The sequence below is a fragment of the Saccopteryx leptura genome, chromosome 3 (genome assembly GCF_036850995.1).
Source record: "Saccopteryx leptura isolate mSacLep1 chromosome 3, mSacLep1_pri_phased_curated, whole genome shotgun sequence".
NCBI classification, from domain to species: domain Eukaryota; kingdom Metazoa; phylum Chordata; class Mammalia; order Chiroptera; family Emballonuridae; genus Saccopteryx; species Saccopteryx leptura.
Window position 1 is genome coordinate 242,387,789 of NC_089505.1, and position 22,993 is coordinate 242,410,781.

Genomic DNA, 22,993 nt, shown 5'->3' on the forward strand with positions numbered 1-22,993 from the left:
ATTTCCCTACCTTTTATTGACAGTTTTAAAGCATATAGGCCTGTGATTCTTCAGGATGTCACTCAACCTAAATCTATATGGAGTTTCCTGATGTCTAGAATCATAAATTCTTTTTTTTTTTTTTTTTACAGAGAGAGAGTCAGAGAGAGGGATAGATAGGGACAGACAGACAGGAGCGGAGAAGTGAGAAGCATCAATCATCAGTTTTTCGTTGCGACACCTTAGTTGCTCATTGATTGCTTTCTCATATGTGCCTTGACCGTGAGCCTTCAGCAGACTGAGTAACCCCTTGCTCAATCCAGCGACCTTGGGTCCAAACTTTGCTCAAACCAGATGAGCCCGTGCTCAAGCTGGCGACCTTGAGGTCTCGAACCTGGGTCCTCTGCATTCCAGTTCGACTTTCTATCCACTGCACTACCGCCTGGTCAGGCTAGAATCATAAATTCTTGGTAGGAGTACTGCACACACACAAAAGGTTATGGTGTGTTCTTCTCATAGTATCACATCAGGAGGCACATGATGCCAGCCTACCTCACCCCACCATTGGTGATAATAAATTTGACTACCTGGACAGGGTGGTGCCTGCCAGTGTTTTTACTGTAAGGTCACCATTTTCACCTTTGTGATTAATGACAATTTTCTGGGGAAATACTTTGAAACCAATACCTGTTCCTCATCAAACTTCCACCTACCAGGCTTAGTATCCATTGATGAATATAGTATAAATCAACATTAGTTTAACTCTCACCAAATGGTAGTTTATTTCCATTATTTCATCTACATGTATTAGTTGGCATTCTACTGTAAAGAAGAAATTTCTCTTCCTTCTACATTCATTTACATATGTATTTATTTATATATCAGTATGGATTTCTGTTTTGGTCAGTGAGTTGTAATCCATTACTATTATTATTTATTTTGATGCTCTGCCTGACCTGTGGTGGCGCAGTGGATAAAGTGTCAACCTGGAAATGCTGAGGTTGCCGGTTCAAAACCTTGGGCTTGCCTGGTCAAGGCACATATGGGAGTTGATGCTTTCTGCTCCTCCCCCCTTCTCTCTCTCTCTCTCTCTCTCTCTCCCCTCTCTATAATGAATAAATAAAATCTTTTAAAAAAAAGTGATGGGACAGGTTGTTGTGAATTTATTTTGATGCTCAAATTTGTCCCAGATTTTGTAAGTGGGCATTTCTTTAAGATGGCTTCTGTGTCCTTTTGACATGTCTTCATCATTTTTTAGCACTTTTTTACTTCCTTTCTTGCACTACAAAATTATTTGGGTTCATCTTGTACTGTCCCTAGATAAGTGGTGGAAACTAAGGGAGGCCAGGAAGTAGGAACACCTGGCTTAAGTTACACAAGTCCACACCAAAATCACACCACAGGAGCCTGTTGATGAGGTTTTCCCTGCTGGCTTAGCCACCCACTCCTCATAGGCTGCAGGTGCAGTGATTATAACAACTTTCCCTGGGCATTTTTTTCTTCACTCATTCAAGATTCAAAGTCCAGTTAGGACCATTCCAGTTGGTTGACTTAGCCCAAGTGCCTACCCCTGAGCTGGGAAGAGTGGGAGGGAGGATGAATGTCTTCCAGCTGCCAGAAAGAGGATAAAGCCTCAACGTACTAATCTTGTCCACAGTTGGGGACTGTGCAGAAATAGGAATATTATTTGAACGCTAGGTGACCAACAACCACTTCCCCCAAATAGTTACTTTATAGTGGGAGAGACTGAGATAGAGACATAAGCAAAGGAAAAAGCTGGAAAGGTTATGCACCAAACCAATGTCATCCTGGTAAATGTTTAACAAAATCTCCTAAGGGTGGTGGGTGAGTTCTTATTCATAGTGTTCACCTATTTCTGTTGTGTAAATAATCCCATCGTGATCAATTTACTTTTTCCATCGATTTGAGAGATGGGGGTGGGAGGGAGGGAGGGAGAAAGAGAGAGGGAGAAGCATCCATTCCTTGTTCCACTTGGTTTTGCGCTCATTGGTTGCTTCTCATATGTGCCCTGATGAAGGATTGAAGTCCTTCAGTGTGCCAGAGTGATGCTCTATCCACTGAGCACCTGGCCAGGGTCCACCATGGTCAATTTCATATGTGACATCAAGACAGAGTTGGACCTGACCAGGTGGTGGCGCAGTGGATAGAGCATTGGACTGGGATGTGGAGGACCCAGGTTTGAAACCCCAAAGTCACCAGTTTGAGTGCGGGCTCAGGTGGCTTGAGCATGGGGTCGCTCGCTGGCTTGAGCATGAGATCATAAACATGACCCCATGGTCACTGGCTTGATCCCAAAGGTCAGTGGCTTGAAGCCCAAGGAAACTGGCTTGAGAGCCCAAGGTCACTGGCTTGAGCAAAGGGTCACTCGCTCTGCTGTTGCCCCCCAGTCAAGGCACATATGAGAAAACAATCAATGAACAACTAAGGAGCTGCAATGAGGAACTGATGCTCCTCATCTCTCTCCCTTCCTGTCTGTCCCTATCTATCCCTCTCTCTGACTCTCTCTGTTTCTGTCAAAAAATAAAAAATAAAAATAAAGAAAAAAAGACAGAGTTGGGAAGAGATGTGCAGTAGGTCACCATTACATGTGTAGTAGATCATCATTACATTTCCACAATAAAGATGCTATAAATGTAAATAACCTCAAGAGGTAATAGAAAAATGCAGTAAAATAATGAGGAGGTGATGAGTTTTGAGTATTTATCACCTTACTTTAATAAAATTAGTTGTTTTTATCATTTATTTTTTAATTAAAGCTGTGTTTAACAACTGAAATGCACGATTCTGGAAAATTCAGCAGTTATCCCTCATAAGCCTATGTGAGGCACCAAACTTTCTTGATGGTTTTCTCTGATAGTGGGGAGAGCATGTTTTTATTCAATTATTCTTTAACTTTTTATTATTTTTAAAAGTAGGATTAGGCCTTGCCGGTTTGTTTAGTGGATAGAGTGTCAGCCATGTATGCAGATGACCCAGGTTCTATCCCTGGTCAGGGCACACATGAGAAGGGACCATCTGCTTCTCTCCCCCTTCTCTCTCTCTTCCCCTTCTGCAGGCAGAGGCATGATTGGTTCAAGTGTCCGCGAGGGTGCTGAGCATAGCTCATTGATCCAAGCCTTGGCCTCAGGTGCTCAAGAGAGCTCAGCTGATTTGAGCATCCACCCCAGATGGGGAGTTGCCAGGTGGATCGCAGTTAGGGCACATGCGGGAGTCTATCTGCCTCTTCTCACTTAAAAAAGAAAAATAGGATTAAAAGTGTTTTAAAAATTCTATGTGTGTTTTTAAATAAGAATTTTATTTATTTTGTGTACACCACCCATAGTCTCCTTCCATCACCATTTATCTCCACTTTATCCTAAAAAGATATAGACCCCGAATTTTTGTCAACAGTCTTGTGCTGTGGAAGGTGAAGTCAGCATGGAAGAAAGAAGTCCCAGAGGATGGGAGAGACAGAATCCTTTCGACACTGAATGAATGCGTGGATCAAGCCACATCCAAAGCCTGACCCCTTAAGCCATTTTAATTCCTTAAGCCAGTGGTCCCCAACCTTTTCTGGGCCACGAACTGGTTTAATGTCAGAAAATATTTTCACGGACCAGCCTTTAGGGTGGGACGGATAAATGCACAAAATAAAATTATGTGACCGGCGTAAAAAACTGTGGTATTTTTAAATATAATTGTTGAACTGACGAGACAAGCGTCAAGAGTGAGTCTTAGACGGATGTAACAGAGGGAATCTGGTCATTTTTAAAAAATAAAACATTGTTCAGACTTAATATAAATAAAATGGAAATAATGTAAGTTATTTATTCTTTCTCTGTGGACCGGTACCAAATGGCCCACGGACCAGTACTGGTCTGCGGCCCGGGGGTTGGGGACCCCTGCCTTAAGCCAATAAACTTCCCCTTTTGCTGAAGTAATTTTAAGACAGGTTATCTATAAGAATATTAAATAACTACTCAGCAATAAATAAAGAACAAAGTAGTTATATTTGCAATATGAATGAATCTGGAAAATATTATGTTAAACAAAAGAAACCAGAATACAATTGCATGATTTCATTTGTATCATTCACAAACAAACAAGGTTAATGTATGGTGGTGGAAATTGGAGTAGGAGTTGACTCTGGAGTTGAAGGACTGACTAGAAAGAAACACAAAGGAAATTTCAGAGGTGATGGAAACATTCTAGATTTTGGTAAGGGTAAACAGGATGTATATATTTATCAAAACTCACTAAACTGTATTCTACTTAATATCTGTGTATATTTTACTGTGTGTAAATTATTCCCCAATGAAAGGGAGAGACCATGTACATTTCTGCATTAATTTTTTTGTTCTTTATGCATAGGTAGGTTGAATATACTAATAAATCCATTTGCAGTCAGCAGAAATAGCAGAAGAAAGTCTGCCCCTCAATTCAAACAAGATGGCAACATTATCAGCCTGACCAGTGTTGGTGCAGTGGATAGAGCAAAGACTTGGGATGCTGAGCCTCAGGTTTGAAACCCTGAGTTCACAGGCTCACCAGCTTGAGTGTGGGGTTGCTGGCTTGAGCAAGGGGTCACTGGCTCAGCTGGAAGGGCCTCCCCCTCCACACCTGTCAAGTGAGAGGCAATCAATGAACAGCTAAAGTGTGCAACTGAGTTGATTTTTCTCATCTCATTTCCTTCCTTCCTATCTCTGGCAATGTTACCATACAGACTGGATTTTTTCCAATGGACATCAATTTTAGAACAATTTATGATGGGTTTTTCTCAGTTCATTGGCCACCGGACACTGGGGAGACTATTTCCTCATATCTATATGCCCTTGTTAGTTTCTTCTCTTCTCTTCCTCTTCTCTCTTCTCTTCCTCTTCCTCTTCCTCTTCTCTTTTCCCTTCCCTTTCCTCCCCTCCCATCCCTTCCCCTCTCTTCATCCCTTTCTTCCTTTCTTTTTTCTAGTGAGAGAAAGGGGAAGAGACAGAGATGGATGAGGAGAATCAACTCATAGTTGTGGCACTTCAGTTGTTCATTCATTGCTTCTCATATGTGCCTTGATAGGGTGGGGATGGGGGCCTACAGCCAAGCCACGGACCCTTTGCTCAAGCCAGCAACCTTGGGCTCAAGCCATCGAGCTTGGGCTTCAAGCCAGTGACCTTTGGGCTCAAGCCAGCGACCATGATGTCATGTCCATGATCCCACACTCAAGCTGGTAAATTGTGCTTAAGCTGGTGAACCTGCACTCAAGCTGGGGGCTTTGGGGTTTCCAACCTGAGACCTCAGCATCTCAGTTTGACACTCTACTCACTGAGCCACCACTGGTCAGGTTTCTTAATCAAAAGATTAAAAGTTTAAGTACTATCATGTGAAGGGGTCTGTAATTTTTAAAAGTTCCTTTGTGCTGCTTTCCTGTTAGTCTGTCACATGCATTATCTATAGCTGCTCTGATTTCTGTCACTATGTAATAACCTTGCTTGTTCATGAACTTTATATAAATGGAATCTTTTAAATTTGAAACATTTTCATAAAGATGTGTTATTACTTTAAAATATTGGAAATTAGTGACTGTGACAACTAAATGTCTAAATCCTCACTAGTATTTAACTAAAAACAGTAGATGGGCAGGACATGGGCAACAAAGTATGTGATACCAGGACATACATTTTTAAAAAGCAGCCTGGCCTGTGGTGGTACAGTGGATAAAGTGTCTTCTTGGAATGCTGAGGTCGCTGGTTCAAAACCCCAGGCTTGTCTGGTCAAGGCACATATGGCAAGCAACCAATGAACAACTAAAGTTAAGCAACTATGAGTTGATCTTCTCTCTGCCTTCTCCCCTTCTCTATAAAGTCAATTAAAAAAAAGAAACAATTAAAGACATTGTAAACTATAATGCACTGGAAAAACATAAGATGGCATTGATAAATCAGAGTACATATGTTCAGAGAAAACCTCTCCTGATTTATCAGTGTCACCCCATGAAAATTAATAAAAAAATAAAAATAATAATTAAAAAAACAAAAAAACCCCATAAGATGGCATTTACCTTTAATAAACAATAAAAATAAATAAATAAATAATAAAAGAAGATTGAATAATTTGTCATAGTAGTGCAGTGCTAACCTGGGCTTTTTAAAGTTAAAGGCTGATATTTCTCTGGCTCCAGACCATGTGCTCTGAGGAAGCCCCACTCTAAGATCTCACTAGGAAGTTCTCAAATCTTCAGGAGACTCCTCCTGTGTGGTCAGCAAGCTAATTCTCTGCCATTTCCTTTTCTCTAACTAGGCTTTTTGGGGGTGAGGAGGGTCCTCTTTTTTCTGCAGAAGCAGAAACTGGTAACCCTGTCTCAGCTATCCAGCAAAAACAGTTGAAGATACCCACTATGGAAGCCGCCATATCCTCACCTCTGAAGTTACTTAAGGTCTGGGTCCAGGGAACTGAGGTCGCTGGTGCCCCATCCAAGGTCACAAGGGCGCTGCACCTACTCCTTTTTTTTTTTCTTTGCTCCACTTATGGGGGACTTGTCTTGTGCCAGATAATATGCTGGGCATTTTATGCTTATTCTCATATGTTACTCTCATAGCAACTCGAGGAGTAGAGATAATTACTATATCTTTATTGAACAGATGAAAAAACAGAAGTTCAGAAAGTTCAATGACTGAGTCAGGGCGTCAGTTAGCAAGTGACAGAACAGGTGTCCTAGACGTACCCCTTGAATTGTGGCCGCTAGGGATGGGAGGATAGCCGGCAAGGAAGCCCAACGACTAAGAGGACTAAGGAATACGCGAGACTGTAGGAAGTTGAAAGCGTCGCTTCGGAAGCTATTTAAGAGCGGTGAGAATGGGCGCAGTCCGAGGGTCTGGCTAGAGAAACAGCGTGCTCCAGGGGGATCCACGAGGTGGCGGGATTTTCCATGCGCAAGTAGTCGGGTGCGTCAGGTGGGGGCGGCTGGAGGGGCGGGGCTTTTCTGGGCCCGCCCCTTGTCCAGGTGCGGGGTCCACGACCCTGGCCGGAAGGGATGGTGCACCCCCACAGTGCTCGCGAGGTGTAGGGTGCCCTGGCGGACAGACTGTCGAGCAAAGCCTGCTCAGGAGGGGCTGAGCTAGGGCCGAGAGGGCGCCCCAGGACTAGCTCCACCGGACGCCCTTTGGCGGGGGTGGAAGAGGAGGGGGCCGCGCCCCGCGGGGCCCAGGTGTTGTCTACGGGGGCGGAGTTTGGGAACGCAGAGGTGGGAGCTTCCAGGCGCGACCAGCGGGCGCGTGTCGAGGGCTAGAAGCCGAGGAGACAAGGCAGAACGGGGAGGCGCAGGGAGTGCACAGGTCGGGCAAACGCGCCGAGCCGCTAGCATGTTTTCCCGTAACCACCGGAGCCGCGTTACGGTGGCAAGGGGATCGGCCCTGGAGATGGAGTTCAAACGCGGCCGTTTTCGACTCAGCCTCTTCAGCGACCCGCCCGAGGTGAGAGTCCCGCGTCCCTCCTTCCGTTTGCCTACTGGGCTCCCGCAGCCCCGCCGCTTCGCCCCCGCCCGCGCGCACGCCGTGGGGCGGAGACGCGGCGGGCAGGATCCAAGCCGGGGATTGTTGACTTAAAAGTCACGCGCGGACCGCCAGTCTGCACGTAGGTCGGACCTGTGCCACCCCGGACACTCCCTGGCCCAGTTGGGATGATTTGCCTTTGTCTGGACAAACTTCGGTTGGTCTTAATTTAAGAGGTCCCGGACCCCATTCCCAAAGTGTCTGGCACCTCCCAGGCATCCCCGGGCAAAGGGAGGTAGGCAGCTAGGCGGGGCCCAACGGCTTGGACCCTTGGTTTGGTCTCCCGCTCCTCCCCTGGTCCCCAGACCCATCTCGCAATCTGCCTCTACCGTCTGGGACAGCTCCACTCTCAGCCTTGACTTTCAGGCCAGATTGCCCCACTTCGCTGACGCCTTCCCCAATCGCTCTTCTGTGCAGTTGAAGGGCTGGGAGGGTGTGTGGAGGGGGAGAGGTGGGAGGGTCCCTTTTCACGATCAGGGGTTATTTCCCACACCCAGACTTTCAGTCTTCTTTCCTGGGGCCTGAGAGGAGTTCAGCCTTTAGTCTGACAGTTGCCTCCCCAGAGCTCTGCACGATGCTAAGGTCTGAACCCCACCTGTAACTCCCTAATGAGGTTTGGGAGGGGCTGGCCTAGGTCAGCTCTCTTTCCCTGCTGGACCTGGAAGGGTTAAGTGAGGGGGCCTTCCTCCCGTCCCCCTCTCCCTCCGGGGCAGGATTCTAGGCCTGGCTTCTGCCCTCCTACTGCAGTCGCCCCCCCTCCCTGCCCCCACGCCCAGCTTGCCCAGAACAAAAGCCCTTTCACACGCGTCCCGGTTGTCCCGGGCCTTCTCTGACTCAAAAGCTAGTGGCCTTAGTGGAGAAGGCCCTTGTCGGATCCCCTAAAAGCAACCCCGCCCGGGGCTAGCGTGGGAGAGTGAGGGCGAGGCCCTGGGACCTGGAGGAGGGGCCTGTGAGCGGCGCCCGCCCCCGGGATAAGCCCGGCCTTCGGGTTTATCCAGCGCTGAGGAGCCGGGGCGGAGCCTCAGGGCCCCGCAGACCGCCCAGGGGTGTGTGACTCTGTGGGCCTGGGGTGGGGGTGGGGGGGCAAAGCTGCAGCTGGCTGGGAATCGGGGCTGGTTTCCTGTCTGGAAGGGAAGGGGCCCGCGGAGGGGAGCGGGGGCAGCAGCAGACAGACACACCCCTGCCTTTCTCCCTCCCTCTTCTCCTTTCTGCTGGAAAAGCGAGGTAATTGTGAGCCCAGGGTGGGGCGGGCTGGACGGAGCCCCCAAATTGGAAGAAGTGGCCCTGGGGGTTGGGTCGTATTTACCCCTTTGTCCCACTCCCTGGGCTCACTCTACCAAGTCCTTACCTCCATTCCTCTTCTTTCTCAAACTAAGCCAGAAACCCTCTCAGACAGCTTGAACCTCCTGACAAACTCCAGAACTCTGTAGAACCTACACGAGGCATCCCCTCCCTGCCCCCTTCCAGCTGTGCCTGCCCCTCAGGCCGTACTGGCACACAGATTCTCTGTCCACCCGGCCAGGGATGTGGGCGGGGGCCGGGGAGGGGCCAGAGTCGGAATGAAAGGGCCTTTTTCTTCCACAGCTGGGAGAACAGCTGCCACCAAAGCAAGACTGGACACTCTGTGCCCAGAACCCCCTGTGCAGCTGGCCTCCCCTCCTGGGACCCCACTTATCTTCATTTCACTTTCTTTTCCTCTCATGTCCAGCTCCCCTCAGGGCCCTGGAACAGCGATAGCAGTAGGCAAGGAAAGTTTGTCACAGCAGCTAGAGGGATCTAATAGGAGTGCAGGGGGACAGGAGCAGCCTCTGCCCGGAAGCTGCCCACCTTTTTCAAGACCAGGGGCTCAGTGGGAGAAGGAATTGTGGGGCAGTGTGGTACCTGCCCACCCCCTCCTTCTGGAGGGGCTGACAAGGGAAGGGGCACTAGGGGGCACAGAGATGCAGGACAGATTGCACATCCTGGAGGACCTGAATATGCTCTACATTCGGCAGATGGCGCTCAGCCTGGAGGTAATGGCCCCTCACCCTCTACCCCTGGTGCATCTCTTGGGCATGCATCCCCTCCCCAGTCTCTGCCCTCCCCATTCCCTGCTGGGGCTGAGGGGGGAGGATGGGCCTCCTCAAAGTGGGGAGAGGGACATGTGGTTCTGCAATGCGTGCTGTGTGTGGATCAGGCTCAGTATTGCCAATCAGAACATTATATTAACAACAGGGTCTTCACACCTATTTCTGGAAGCTTTGTGGGTGGACGTGTGTGTTCTAGGGCTGAGGGCCCTTACAGGTATGGGCAGAAAAGAGAGGTTGCAGAAAGGTATGGTCTTCCTAGAGAATGGGAAGGGGCTCTGGTGCAGGATTTAAAGATTTTGCTGGTCCTGGAGATGACAGGGAGCTTTATTTGCATATATTTATTCTGAAATATTTATTGAACACCTACTATATGCCAAGCTCTTTTCTAGCTCATGGGATACCTCAGTGAACCAGACAGGAAAGGTCTCTTCTACTGGGGAACAAGCAATAAACATGCAAACACATAAATATTCTCACATAGTGAAATTATGATAAAAATGGGGATATAATCAACATGAGGTGTAGGTAGGGCAGCATTAGATGTGGAGGTCAAGGAAGACCTCTGTGAGGAGATTGTTGAGCTGAGACCAGAAGCATGTGAAGATATGTGAAGACTGGAGGAAGAACTTTCCATACAGAGGGCACAGTAAGGTCAAAGGCCCTTAAATGGAGATGAGTTTCAGTTCCAGAGTGGCTGGAACATAGTAGTTGGGGTCAAGCTCATGTGCTGGGGCCAAATTATAAAGTAAGAAGGCACTTAGATTTTACTCTCACTGTGATGTTGGCCCATGGAAGGGTTTAAGCCAGGGGACATCTCGTCTAATGTTTTAAAATGATGGTTGCTGAGAATAGGCTAGGCCAGTGTGGGGAGCGAGAGAGGAAGGTTGGAAGATGGGGGGGGGTACAGAAGACCATTGGAAAGGAGGTAGTTACAGCCGCGGGAGTGAACCTGGTGGTGTGGATGGAAGTGCGTATGGTGGAGACAAGAAGGGGGTGAATTTCAAATGATGGCAGTAGATCTGACAGGGCTTGCATATGGATAGGACGTGAGGGACAAGGCAAAGAGCAGATTCCAGGATGACTCCCAGGTGTGTGGCTAAGCAGCTGGGCAGTGTGGCAATTGACTGAGATGGGGAAGGTGGAGGAAGCTGTGGAAATGACCACCTGACCAGGCAGGGGCTTTCTGCTGAATGGAGGTCAGAAGCAGGACTGTAGAGTCTAGATCAGGAATGACACTTTATTTTACCTGTCGCCTCTTTTGGCCGCCATTCCCACTCCCTGTATTACAGTGGGCATTACTAGTCAGTCATGGCACTCTTTATCAGCAAGTCCAGACATGACCTCAGAATCTTTCTTAGCACAACTTTGGCACAAATTGTGTAGGTTTTTTCCTTCATAAGGGCACCAGGCAGAGTCAGGAGTCCTAACCCTGGAGATGGCACTGTTTGGGGCAGCGGCCGGGGGGGGGGGGGGGCACCTTTATCTAATATGCAGAAAGGTGTCCAATGAGCCTGTTGGGATTCTGATACTATTTAGCATCCAGTGTTGGCACCTGAGATATAACCTGTTTTGCCATCCCTAGTCCTCTGCACTGTCCATGTTACTAGTTACATCTGGCTATTTGAATTTAATTAAAATGAAATGAGAAGAAATGGGGGGGAAAATGTAGTTCCTTAGTTGCTATAGCCACATTTCAAGTGCTAGATGAGCACTGAATAATTCCATCATTGCAGGAGATTTTATTGCTCAGAGCTGCTCTAGGTATTAAAACGCTTAAATTCTCCATCCCCTTATTTTAATTTTTCTTCATGGGAGATTTGGCCAAGTTCTGGGACAGAGGAGGGGGCTTAGATTTCAGTTTTGTCATCTCTCCTTCAGCCATGGTCTGAGGGTGCTGTGTTATTTTTCCATGAAGCTCAGCAGGAACTCCCCCCACACACACACACACATATACACACAAACACACACCACCACCAAGAAGAGACCTATTGTTGTTTCAGGGATTGGCAAGAAAGGTAGTCATGGAAGAATTAATCCAAGAAGACTTTCTGTAGGAGGCATCTTAAGCTGCAAGGAAAAGGGCGGTGGGAGTGAGAAGCAGATTGTCTTTGAATATGTGCTGGACCAAGGTAGAAGTTAGATTTTCCCACTTAATCAAACAATGCTATGAAGGAGGTGGGAAACAACCCCAGTTTACAAATTGAGGTTATAGAGGTCAAGTTCTCATAGCTAGTCAGGATCCTAAGTGAGGATTTGAACTTAGCCCTGGTGGAGATTCTGAAGGGAACAGAAGGTGAAGCAGAGCAGGAAGTCAGGGACAGAAGAAAGTGGGAGGGACAGGAAAGGATGTCCCTGGAGGGCCTAATTAATGTGTGTTGGGGCTTCTGCCTATTTCTCATTCTTTTCAGCCCCTTGGGCCCTGACCCGGGGCCAGCTTAATCCATCTCTGGGCTCTTTCTCTGGAGAGTCTGCTGAAAATACTACCTCCTTGGGGAGACGGGATATATGAGTAGGGAGAGAGAGACAAGAAGCTATCCCTGGGGTGGGTGGGAAGATAGGTGCAAAGCACAGGGATCTAGAAACTTCGCCGGCATTTCTGAGATGCTCTGCCCAAAGGATGGGAGCTGGGATTTCTGAGCCGTGAAAGAGTGAATTTAGGACCAGAGGACGTCGGCGGGTTGTAGCACGGGTGCCTGGGCCAGGAGTCAGGCCAGGCTGGGCTCAACGACTTCTTCCGTCCTTCACTCCAATTTATACACTATCCTCCTCCCCCTTGCTCCCGGGCAAGGGGTCACCTTGGAGGGCAGCCGCACAGGGCTGGGGCCTCCTGGTCTTATGCAGCTCCAGCGCCATGCTGTGGCCTGGAAGCCCTTTCCAGGACAACAGGGCACTCCTGGAGGCACCGCGACTGGGTCTCGCCACCGGGAGCCCAGGAGCCTAGCAGGCCACGTTCACAGAGGGACCGCCGGCCCTGGAGCCCCTGGGCAGCTCTCGCGGCAGTTGGGAGCTGATGTCACCAGTGCCATGAGCGCCACGGGCGGGGGCGGGGGCGGGGGTGGCTGAGCGGGCACCCAGCCTGCGCGGCTCCCAGGACCAGCGTGCTGCGGTGGAGTGGTACGCGCAATGGCCAGGGCTGGGGAAGGATCTGTAAGTGCTGCATTGGGGATGGCGAGGCCAGCCAAGAGGGGGCTTCAAGATGCCTGTCTGCCCCCACCTCCCGTTTAAGGCGTTTTCTGAGGCGTTTTCGGAAGAAGCTGGATGCAGAATGGGATGGGGGTTGGCAAATAGGGAAGCTTAACAGAGGTGGGACCCTGGTGCAGATGTACCCAATGGGGCTGGGAGGGAGCTGGTTAGTCTGGGAGGGCTTCTTGGTGGAAGAGGCTTTGGAACTAGGTTTGCCTATTTCTCTGAATGGTCAGGAAGAGAAAGAGATGGATAGCGCTGAGGTAAGGGGTGATGAGTGTCTGGCTTTCCTCAGTGGCTCAGGAAATAGTGAAGGAGAAATCTGCAGGAATTTAGGGTGTTTAGGTCTTGTACTTGAAGTCTGGAGCCACCAGGGACAGAAACAAAGGCAGAGGGTGTGGAAGAGACCTAGTATGAGGAAGAATATCGATTTTGGGTGGTCATATTCATACCCATCTTCCAACGTGATGATTCCATTGGCTTGTCTCCTAAAGTGATCTATATATTGTACTGAGGTTAGTTTTCCATCTCTCTGAAGCCCTCCCCATTAGCCAGAAGCAAATGGTCTCCTTTCTTTGTGTTTATGTCATGACATAGCACTTACGGAGCAGCAATGAATGTCTGCATCTCTCACCTCCCAGCTGGATTTTAAATGGAGCCGGCCAGCTCGGGCACACCAGTGTTTGCTGGGTGAATGCTACCACTGCCGGAGTAGCATTGTTGTAGTGAGCATCTTCACCATTCTTGTGTCCATGTGCTGGGTACTGTGCTAGTGCTTTACCTTCCTGTCTCACTGAATCCCCACAACCCTAGGATGTGGGGGCTATTTCCACCCTCATTTTACAGATGGGTAAACCAAGTCTCAGGAAGGTTGAGTAAACTGCCCAGTGATTTTTTCAATAAGTTTCTTCCCAGCTTCTCAAGACTGGCAGGACTGTGACTCAGACCCAGGTTTGTCTTATGTCAAACTGGTGCTCTCCTTCTCTCCTCTATGCCAAGACCTCCAGGGCTCCTTTCTGAGTGAAGAAGGTTCCTGAGAATCCTGGTTCCTCTCCCAGCAGCCCACTCGGGCCCTGTGCACTGCCTGCGCAGCCCCTCAATCCTGACCTCCTGTTTCACCTGCCGTCCCATTCCCATTCCTAGCCTCTGTCACCACTCAAGCTCAGAGGGCCAGCAAGTGGCAAACCCCCCTAATCTGGGGGGTATATAGGGTAAACTCTGAAGGTGGTATGCTTCTTCACTGAGTCCTTGCTAACTAGATGTTCCTCCATAAGCTGAGTCTTTGGGGTAACTCAAAATGGCTTTTATTATCTGTGTCCATTCCCTTTAGTTGGAGGTTCTCAGCCCTGGCTGGCTGCACCTCAGAATCACTTGGGAAAAGTTTTTTAAGGAATGCACATGCCCGGCCCTGGCCAGTTGGCTCAGTGGTAGAGCGTCGGCCTGGCGTGCAGAAGTCCCGGGTTCGATTCCCGGCCAGGGCACACAGGAGAAGCGCCCATCTGCTTCTCCACCCCTCCCCCTCTCCTTCCTCTCTGTCTCTCTCTTCCCCTCCTGCAGCGAGGCTCCATTGGAGCAAAGATGGCCTGGGTGCTGGGGATGGCTCCTTGGCCTCTGCCCCAGGCGCTAGAGTGGCTCTGGTCGCAACAGAGCGACGCCCCGGAGGGGCAGAGCATCGCCCCCTGGTGGGCATAGCGTTGCCCCTGGTGGGCATAGCGTTGCCCCTGGTGGGCGTGCCAGGTGGATCCCGGTCGTCGGGCGCATATGGGAGTCTGTCTGACTGTCTCTCCCGGTTTCTAGCTTCAGAAAAATAAAAAATAATAAAAAATAAATAAATAAATAAAAAGAATGCACATGCCCCACTCTTAGAGATTCTTATTTTGCAAGTCTTAGATGGACCCTAGTAGTTTTTTATTTTAAACTGAGAAAAATTTTTTTAAAGACAACACAATTTCCACTAGTAACAGTAATAAAGAAGGATGTATATAAATAAAGTATCATAAATCTGTTTTCCATCCTGGCTCCCAGCCCTGCAACCACTACTATTTTATGTAAATTTATGTCTACATATGTCCTTGCATAGATGAGATGCAAAGAGGGCAGTGTGCTATAATAATACTGTTCTATTTTTTGAAGATTGATTCATAGCTGCACTCTCTTAATGTTTGCAGTATCCCATGGTGGAGATGTGCTGTAACTTATTTATTTCTACCCATCCCATTTTAAATTTGTCAATTATCGTTGACATTCAATATTATTTTATATTAGTTTTAGGTTTACAGCATAGCGATTAGACATTTATATAATTTACAAAGTAGTCCCCCACCCCCATAAGTTCATTGATTTGAGAGAGCGAAAGAGGAAGAGAGAGAAAAGCATCAACTCATTGTTCCATTTAGTTGTGCAGCCATTGCTTCTTGTAGGTGCCCTGACCGGGAGGTCAAACCCATGACCTCTGATGTGCCGGGATGACAGTCTGTCCACGGAGCAACCCGGCCAGGGCTATTGAAGGATTTTTAATCTCGGTGTTTTGAAACAATTCTGCAATGAATATGGCTTTGCCCACATATGTAACTATATCTGTAGGATAAACTCCCGGATATGGATAGCAGGATCATAGGATATGTGGATTTGTAATTTTCGTATGTTTTTTTCTAAACTGCACTCAAAAGATGATGCTATGGGAATGTTTACTTCCTCCATCAAATGCATGAGAGCATCTGTGTTTTTACAAAGCTGCTCTGATTATTCCTGGGCAGCAGAGGTTGAGACTCAACCTTTCCCTTGAAGTACCTGAACATGTTTCTTCTGGGCCACAACCCCACTTGGGGACTGGAGGGTGCTTCCACCTGTTCCCTGACTGTCCTTGTCCTTCTTCTCCCCACTCTGGCTAGGACACAGAGTTGCAAAGAAAGCTAGACCATGAGATCCGGATGAGGGAAGGGGCCTGCAAGCTGCTGGCAGCCTGCTCCCAGCGCGAGCAGACTCTGGAGGCCACGAAGAGCCTGCTGGTGTGCAACAGCCGCATCCTCAGCTACATGGGCGAGCTGCAGCGGCGCAAAGAGGCGCAGGTGCTGGGGAAGACAGGCCGGCGGTGAGCAAGGGGGAGGCGGGGTCTTTGGGGGGATGTAGTGATACAGCATTTGTGTGTGTGTATATGGAGTGTAGACTGTCCTGAAGCCAACTTCCTCATATCAGGCCTGGAGGACCCCTTGAGTTTCATCACCACAGTGTGCTGCCTGGAAGTGCACTAATGAGAAGTTAGGGCTGGATTCAGAAAAGCCAGGGCTTCTGAAAGCCTGGCAGTCTGATGGGTAGTAATGCAAAAACACTTCTTTGCTAAGCCCTGCCTGCAATCTGATGAGGCTGGCTGGCTTCTGGCAAGCCAGTTTTCTCAAAGTCAGTACACCAAATGACCAATTTACCACAATCTGACAATAGTTCATTATACCTGGGGTTCCCTGTCTGAGGCAGAGATTAGGAAAGGAAATAAAAAATCCTTTAAGGAAAAGCCTAACCCTTCACATAAATTAGATTGTGCTTTCCAAAAGGGTTCAACTTCTTTCTGGATGTGAAACACAAGCTATATTATTATTATTATTATTATTATTATTATTATTTTGGTATTTTTCTGAAGTTGGAAACAGGGAGGCAGTCAGACTCCCGCATGCGCCTGACCAGGATTCACCCGGCACGCCCACCAGGGGCTATGCTCTGCCCATCTGGGGCGTCGCTCTGTTGCAGCCAGAGCCATTTTAGTGCCTGAGGCAGAGGCCATAGAGCCGTCCTCAGCGCCCGGGCCAACTTTGCTCCAGTGGAGCCTTGGCTGCGGGAGGGGAAGAAAGAGATAGAGAGGAAGGAGAGGGGGAGGGGTGGAGAAGCAGATGGGCGCTTCTCCTGTGTGCCCTGGCCGGGAATCGAACCTGGGACTTCTGCACGCCAGGCTGATGCTCTACCATTTAGCCAACTGGCCAGGGCCACAAGCTATATTATTAACATTAGACTCTGCTGAGCTGACATCTGAAGTGAAATGGTTGAGATGATGCTCTAGTAAGATTAAAATACTGGAGAAAATATTGGGCAAATTAATCATTCCAAGAACTGGCAATTTTTTGGTAATTTGTAAAATTGGCTTCTGGCAAATTAATCTGTTGACCCCACAAGCATGAGTGAGAGAAGGCCCCAACTCAGTCATAAAGTCTGACACAAGGAGAGGTTGCCAGGATCCCTCCAGTCACCCATGAAGCCACAGGGAAAGCACAAAACCCACTCTACGCCTGTCCCATAAAGCTAAAGGAAGGGCATGCAGGTAGGGGGACAGTTTCTACTGTGAGTTTGCTGTCTTCTCAAAGGCAGCTATTAACAGTCTCTTCCCTGCCCACATGGCCTAGACAGTGTGGCCCTAGTGTATACTCCATAAGGCCCAACTAAGTTGCTATTTACATCACTGGCATTATGAATTAGTATGGGTAAACTGGCTGTCGTCACCTTAGGGAGGGACACACTTGGTGAGTCCTAATCATGGGCAGGGAGGTGAGGAAGGCTGGGTGCCTGGGGCCCTGCAGCGGGCACTGGGAAGGCACAATGTATCTAGCCAGGGCAGTAAAGGAAAGATCAAAGCTGTGGGGAAGGAGAGAGGTTTGTGGCAAATGGATTGCAAATGTTTCCTACTTGGTTTTTTCCTTTCATCAAAAACTAGTCAACTTGATTTTCCAACTGACCCAGTACCTTCTAATATCTAAGAAGTGATGAGATGGTGGAGATGACCAGCCTCCCTTTTTAAAAAAAAGAAAGCTTGTAGACTCCTTCAAGCCTGGGGCTTAATGGAGAAGAGTCCTTGAAAGGGACTCTCTCTGTGGGCCCCTGTTCACTCAAACCCCACTGGTCCCTGGCAGGGGTCTGGGTTAGTGCTCTGGGAATGTTGCTTACAGTGGGGGCAGAACCCAGAGATTGTGCTGTGTGTGAGCTAGCATGCCTCTGGTGTCCCCAGCAACACCCTGGGTTCAGTTGACAACTCTAACAGTCCCTTAGCTCTGCAATGTCAGCCTTGCTGGGGTGGCCAGGGCAGGATGTGTGATCTGAGAGCTCTTGGGGACCAGAGCCAGGGGAAGTAGTGTCTGGAGGCCAGGCTAGGACATTGTGATTTGCCCACAGGCCTTCTGACAGTGCGCTGCCCACTGAGCGCTCCCCTTGCCGAGGCCGGGTCTGCATTTCTGGTAAGCAGCACAACTACCCCAGCCTCTGGTGCTCCTGGCCCAACGACAAGATCTCCTGCTCCATTTCAACATCTATTCCTACCCCTCTGCTCCTTAGACCTCCGGATTCCACTCATGTGGAAGGACACAGAATATTTCAAGAACAAAGGCGGTGAGTTCAACACATGCCACAATAAGGTCAGGGGAGTGACCCTGAGGTGGAAAGCTCCTGTAGGGCACAATTTTTGTTTTTTTTACTAGTTTTGCCCTCTTTGTCCCCAGACCTGCACCGCTGGGCTGTGTTCCTGCTGCTGCAGCTAGGGGAAGATATTCAGGACACCGAGATGATCCTGGTGGACAGGACCCTCACAGACATCTCCTTTCAGAACACCCTGCTCTTGTAAGTGCCTCATCCATGTGGCTTCCTCCTCTCCCCCCTCTCCCCCAGTTCTCTGTGAGATAGCTACAGGGGAGGGGGGAAGGACAGGAGGGAGAGGGATATTCCCTGTGGACCTGTCCTGAACTTGTACCGCATCCATCTTTCCCCCCACACCCACCCCACGTGCTCCCCTGGACTTCTCCAGGACCGTCCTCTTCTCTTCTTCCCACACTCCTATAGCACCGAGGCAGCGCCAGACTTTGAGTTGCGGCTGGAGCTGTATGGGGCCTGCATGGAAGAGGAGGGGGCCCTGGCTGGTGCCCCCAAGAGGCTTGCCACCAAACTCAGCAGCTCCCTGGGCCGCTCCTCCGGGAGGCGTGTCAGGGCATCGCTGGAGAGTGCTGGGGGTTCAGGGAGCGGTCCTGTCCTGCTCCCCACCCCAGCTGTGGGGTAAGGCCCTGCATTCCCCCACTGCCCTCACATACCTATCCTAGCCATGGGTGACCTCTTAAGCCGTGGAGAGCTTGCAGAACCTACTTTGCACTGCCACCAGGACGTGCAGACAGACATGGATGAGCAGTGGCCACAAGGCTGGGAAGCACTCAGAGCTGGGCCCAAGCCAACTGAAACAACCAAAAGGAATGCAGGGACAGCTAGGCTTTGGGGTCTTCACTTTTGCAGCAGCAGCAAATGCATCTTATGTGGATGGAATAGAGTGCACTGGTTGGAGGAGGGTAGCCTGGACTCTGGCAGTGCCTGTAGGAGTCTGGAAGCACCTGTGGAACCACTGGGCATGTCTAGGGTAATGAACGGAACGTTGATTTTGGAGACAGATATGGGTTCAAATTCCAACTCCAACACCTACCTATCAGCAATATATTATGGGAAAATTTCTTAATGTTAATATGCCTCAAGCTGCCTCATCTATTAATTAAAGAATGCCACCAACCACCCAGGACTGCCATGGGAATACAGTAGGATAACATACAAAAAGCACAGGACCTGGCACTTAGCAGAAGCTCACAAAATGTTTGTTCCCAACTCCTGTGGGGGAGGCAAGCTAGTTTTCTGTGTGGGCACCTGAACAACAGGACAGACCTGCTCAGCACTGTAGCTCCCGCCATCTAACACGGCCCTCACGTGCCGCTCCCTTGGCCGCGGCCTGCTTCTCCGTCTGTCCTGCAGTGGTCCTCGTTACCACCTCTTGGCTCACACCACTCTCACCCTGGCGGCAGTGCAAGATGGGTTCCGCACACATGGCCTCACCCTCGCCAGCCATGGTGAGTATGTGTGTGAGTGGGGAACGATGGACGGTGAGAAGAGGGGCTGCTGGATGGTCCCTTGCCATTCTCCACCTCACCCTTCACTTCCTCTCCCCCAGAGGAGAACCCTGCTTGGCTGCCCCTTTATGGTAGTGTGTGTTGCCGCCTGGTGGCTCAGCCTCTCTGCATGACCCAGCCTACTGCAAGTGGTTCCCTCAGGGTGCAGGCGAGGGCCCCTGGAGTGGAAGGGAACAGGGAGAAGGCAGAGGTGAGCTGGGTCACCTGGGAATCTAAGAACTACTGAAAAATCAAGATCTGGGTGGAAGGATGGGTATGGCAAGGCAAGAAGCTCAGATAGGAGCCGAGGCAGGAAGCAGATTCTTTTTTTTTTTTTTTTTGTATTTTTCTGAAGCTGGAAACGGGGAGGCAGTCAGACAGACTCCTGCATGCGCCCGACTGGGATCCACCCGGCACGCCCACCAGGGGGCGACGCTCTGCCCATCCGGGGTGTCGCTCTGTCGCGACCAGAGCCACTCTAGTGCCTGGGGCAGAGGCCAAGGAGCCATCCCCAGCGCCCAGGTCACCTTTTGCTCCAATGGAGCCTTGGCTGCGGGAGAGGAAGAGAGAGACAGAGAGGAAGGAGAGGGGGAGGGGTGGGGAAGCAGATGGGCGCCTCTCCTGTGTGCCCTGGCCGGGAATTGAACCCGGGACTTCCGCACGCCAGGCCGACGCTCTACCACTGAGCCAACTGGCCAGGGCCGGAAGCAGATTCTTGAGGGAGGGCTGGGAAGAAGGGTGTTGGGAGGTGTGATTCCCCCAGGAAACCTTGAGTCATCTTACAGCAAGCTGGGGAGCGGCAGGACTGGACACGTGTGCACGGAGTCCTGAAAGGCACAAACCTCTTCTGTTACCGGCGATCTGAAGATGCAGACACTGGGGAAGAGCCGCTGTTTACTATTGCCATCAACAAGGTGATGGGGCCCCTGGTGGTCATGCCACCAGGTGCTAGGGCTTGGAGCCTCTCCTTCAGGCCCCAGGAGGGTGGGTACAGACCTTAGAGAGCAAAGCCTCCTGCTCCTCACAGGACCACTCCCAACTCCTGGGCCAGGAATGCTGAGGGGACCATATTCTCCCTGACCAGCATCACTGGAAAAGGGTTGTCTTCTCACCAGCTGCAGCCCCAGCAAGTTCTCAGGGCTCTACAGCCAGTTCAGGAGTTTTCATCTACTTCCATCTTCCATCTCAGACTTTATTTTGTGTCTACTCCACCCTTTCCTGGTTTCATCTCCTGACCTAAGGCCAGTGACCTCTCTGTTCCCTAGCCTTTTGGCTGGCTTTCCTTCCACCTTTATGGAAGTAGTGAGACACTGGGCCTCAGCATTCCTGCCAGCCTCTATTCTCCATGCTTCCCCTGCCCACCTCTTTCCCTGTCTCCATCTGCTTCTCTTTCCCTGACTAAAGATCATCTGTGTCTTCCCCAGTCCTTTCCTGACATTCCGTCCCACTCAGCTCACTAGGAGACAAAGGAGAGGGCCTGGTAAAAGCCCACAAACTCTTCTTTCTAAGGCAGAGGTGATCAAGCCTGACTGAAGTCACCGCTGAGTCCTGTAACTAACGTGGAGTTGGAAGCAGACCACTTTTTTCTCTTGTAGGAGTCTCGAGTCCAGGCAGGGGAGCTGGATCAGGCCACAGGCCGACCCTACACCCTGAGCATCAGTAACCAGTATGGGGAAGACAAGATGACACACATTCTTCAAACAGAGAGTCGGGGAGCCCTGCAGAGCTGGATGGAAGCTCTGTGGCAGCTTTTCTTTGACATGAGTAAGAGGAGGAGGCTGGATAGAAACTTTGGGAGGAATTGGGATTTATTGTTTTTTACCATAGGCCTCTGCTTCAAGACTGTGTGGAAGGAAATGTCACAGGGGAGAGGGTAGCCTGGCCCTCTCAGTCCTCTCCCTCCCCACCCCCAATCAGTGGTCTCCCTTCAGGCCAGTGGAAACAGTGTTGTGATGAAATCATGAAGATTGAAACCCCTGCTTCCCGGAAACCAGCCCAAGCACTAGCCAAGCAGGGGTCCTTGTACCATGAGATGGGTGAGTGAAAGTATACTCCGGGACCCTGATGGGAAGTGGGACTGCAGGCTTTAAGGGAACCCAGGTAATAGAGAGACAGAAGGGACACTGTGAGCTAAGGCAGAGAGCTCTGGGGACTCAAGTCCCACCCAGTCCTGTTGTGTTCCTTTCTCTCCTCCAACTCTTAAAGCCACTTTTACCAAAGTTCAAAACAAAACCCCAAAGAACCAGATTCATTTCATGATTTCTTTCCTAATGTCTTCTTTTTTTGTTTCCCTTTCTGAATGCGGATTCCTGTCTCTTCCTCTGACCTTCACTTGCTTGGCACTGCTTTCTTTTCCCTCCTCTTTCCTGATTTCTTTACCCACTTCTGCCCCCTCCCACCCCTGTCCACTGTGCCCTGTATCCCATAGTCTTATCAGAGCCTGGGGCTCCAGGGGGCCCAGGTGAGGGGCTGCTTCTGCAAGATAATGCGATCTCGGCTGAGATCCGGGCTTTGCTGTCCTCCTATTACAGTGACAGGTGATGGTCAGGGCTGGGGCGGCGAGGGGCCCAAGCTCTGACTAGTCCCCTCCCCTCAACCCCTTCCTGGTGCCACAGCTATTGAGCCTCTGGATGACATCGCAGCAGTGACAGACATCCTGGCCCAGCGGGAGGGCATGAGGCTGGAGACACCCCCACCCTGGCTAGCCATGTTTACAGACCAGCCTGCCCTGCCTAGCCCCTGCTCACCTGCCTCAGTGGCCCCAGCCCAGACCTACCCCCTGCCCTGGGGGCGTCCCCGAACATTCTCCCTGGATGCTGTCCCCTCAGACCACTGCCCTAGAGCTTCCCGCTCAGTTGTCCCTCTACCCCCGCATCGATCCCCACGGCCCAGAGGCCTCTGCAGCAAAGGCCTGCCCCGCACTTGGCTCCAGTCACCAGTGTGAGAAAGTTGCTGGCAGCGGGATTGGCCAGAAGAGATGACCTGTGCACCTGGGCTCTGGGTATGGCGCCATCTGTAGCGGTTTGGCTAGCTTGCCTCCCCTTCCTCAGCTGGACTGGGGGTAGGTTGGGGGTGGGGAGCAGAGGCCCCTCTCAAGCTATGGTTGCCATGGTGCTGAGGAACTCATTCCCAGGGCTGGCTGGGACCCCCTAAACCCTTCCTGGGAGAAAACTGGAACCAACCCTGCCCTACCTCCTGCACTAACCAGCTTTGAGGATGGCACTGAAGGGTGCTGGGAGGGAACATGCCTCCCTTGTGACTCCCACATCAACCATTAAAGTTATTTAACAGCAGCCTGCACCTGGTTCTTGACGACAGGTTGCTTCTCTGCTTGGCT

At 50.3% G+C, this 22,993-nt stretch overlaps 1 protein-coding gene across 10 annotated transcripts; it reads left to right on the top strand.

Annotated features, from left to right (window-relative positions):
- The first annotated feature begins 6,702 nt into the window (after positions 1 to 6,702).
- Positions 6,703 to 22,949, top strand: RTKN (rhotekin). Of its 10 annotated transcripts, XM_066377936.1 has the most exons (13): positions 8,633 to 8,738; positions 9,099 to 9,526; positions 15,658 to 15,857; positions 17,918 to 17,979; positions 18,077 to 18,130; positions 18,241 to 18,358; positions 18,578 to 18,787; positions 19,523 to 19,617; positions 19,719 to 19,867; positions 20,442 to 20,570; positions 21,252 to 21,420; positions 21,588 to 21,692; positions 22,272 to 22,949. In XM_066377936.1, exons 2-13 carry the CDS (start codon positions 9,215 to 9,217, stop codon positions 22,598 to 22,600), a joined length of 1,932 nt encoding a protein of 643 aa, XP_066234033.1. In that variant the 5' UTR covers positions 8,633 to 8,738; positions 9,099 to 9,214; the 3' UTR covers positions 22,601 to 22,949. The 10 variants fall into 10 exon arrangements, with proteins under 10 accessions (XP_066234042.1, XP_066234037.1, XP_066234041.1 ...); XM_066377945.1 differs by lacking the exons at positions 8,633 to 8,738; positions 9,099 to 9,526; positions 22,272 to 22,949 and adding exons at positions 6,703 to 7,436; positions 22,085 to 22,264; XM_066377940.1 differs by lacking the exons at positions 8,633 to 8,738; positions 9,099 to 9,526 and adding an exon at positions 6,939 to 7,436.
- Positions 22,950 to 22,993: the final 44 nt, after the last annotated feature.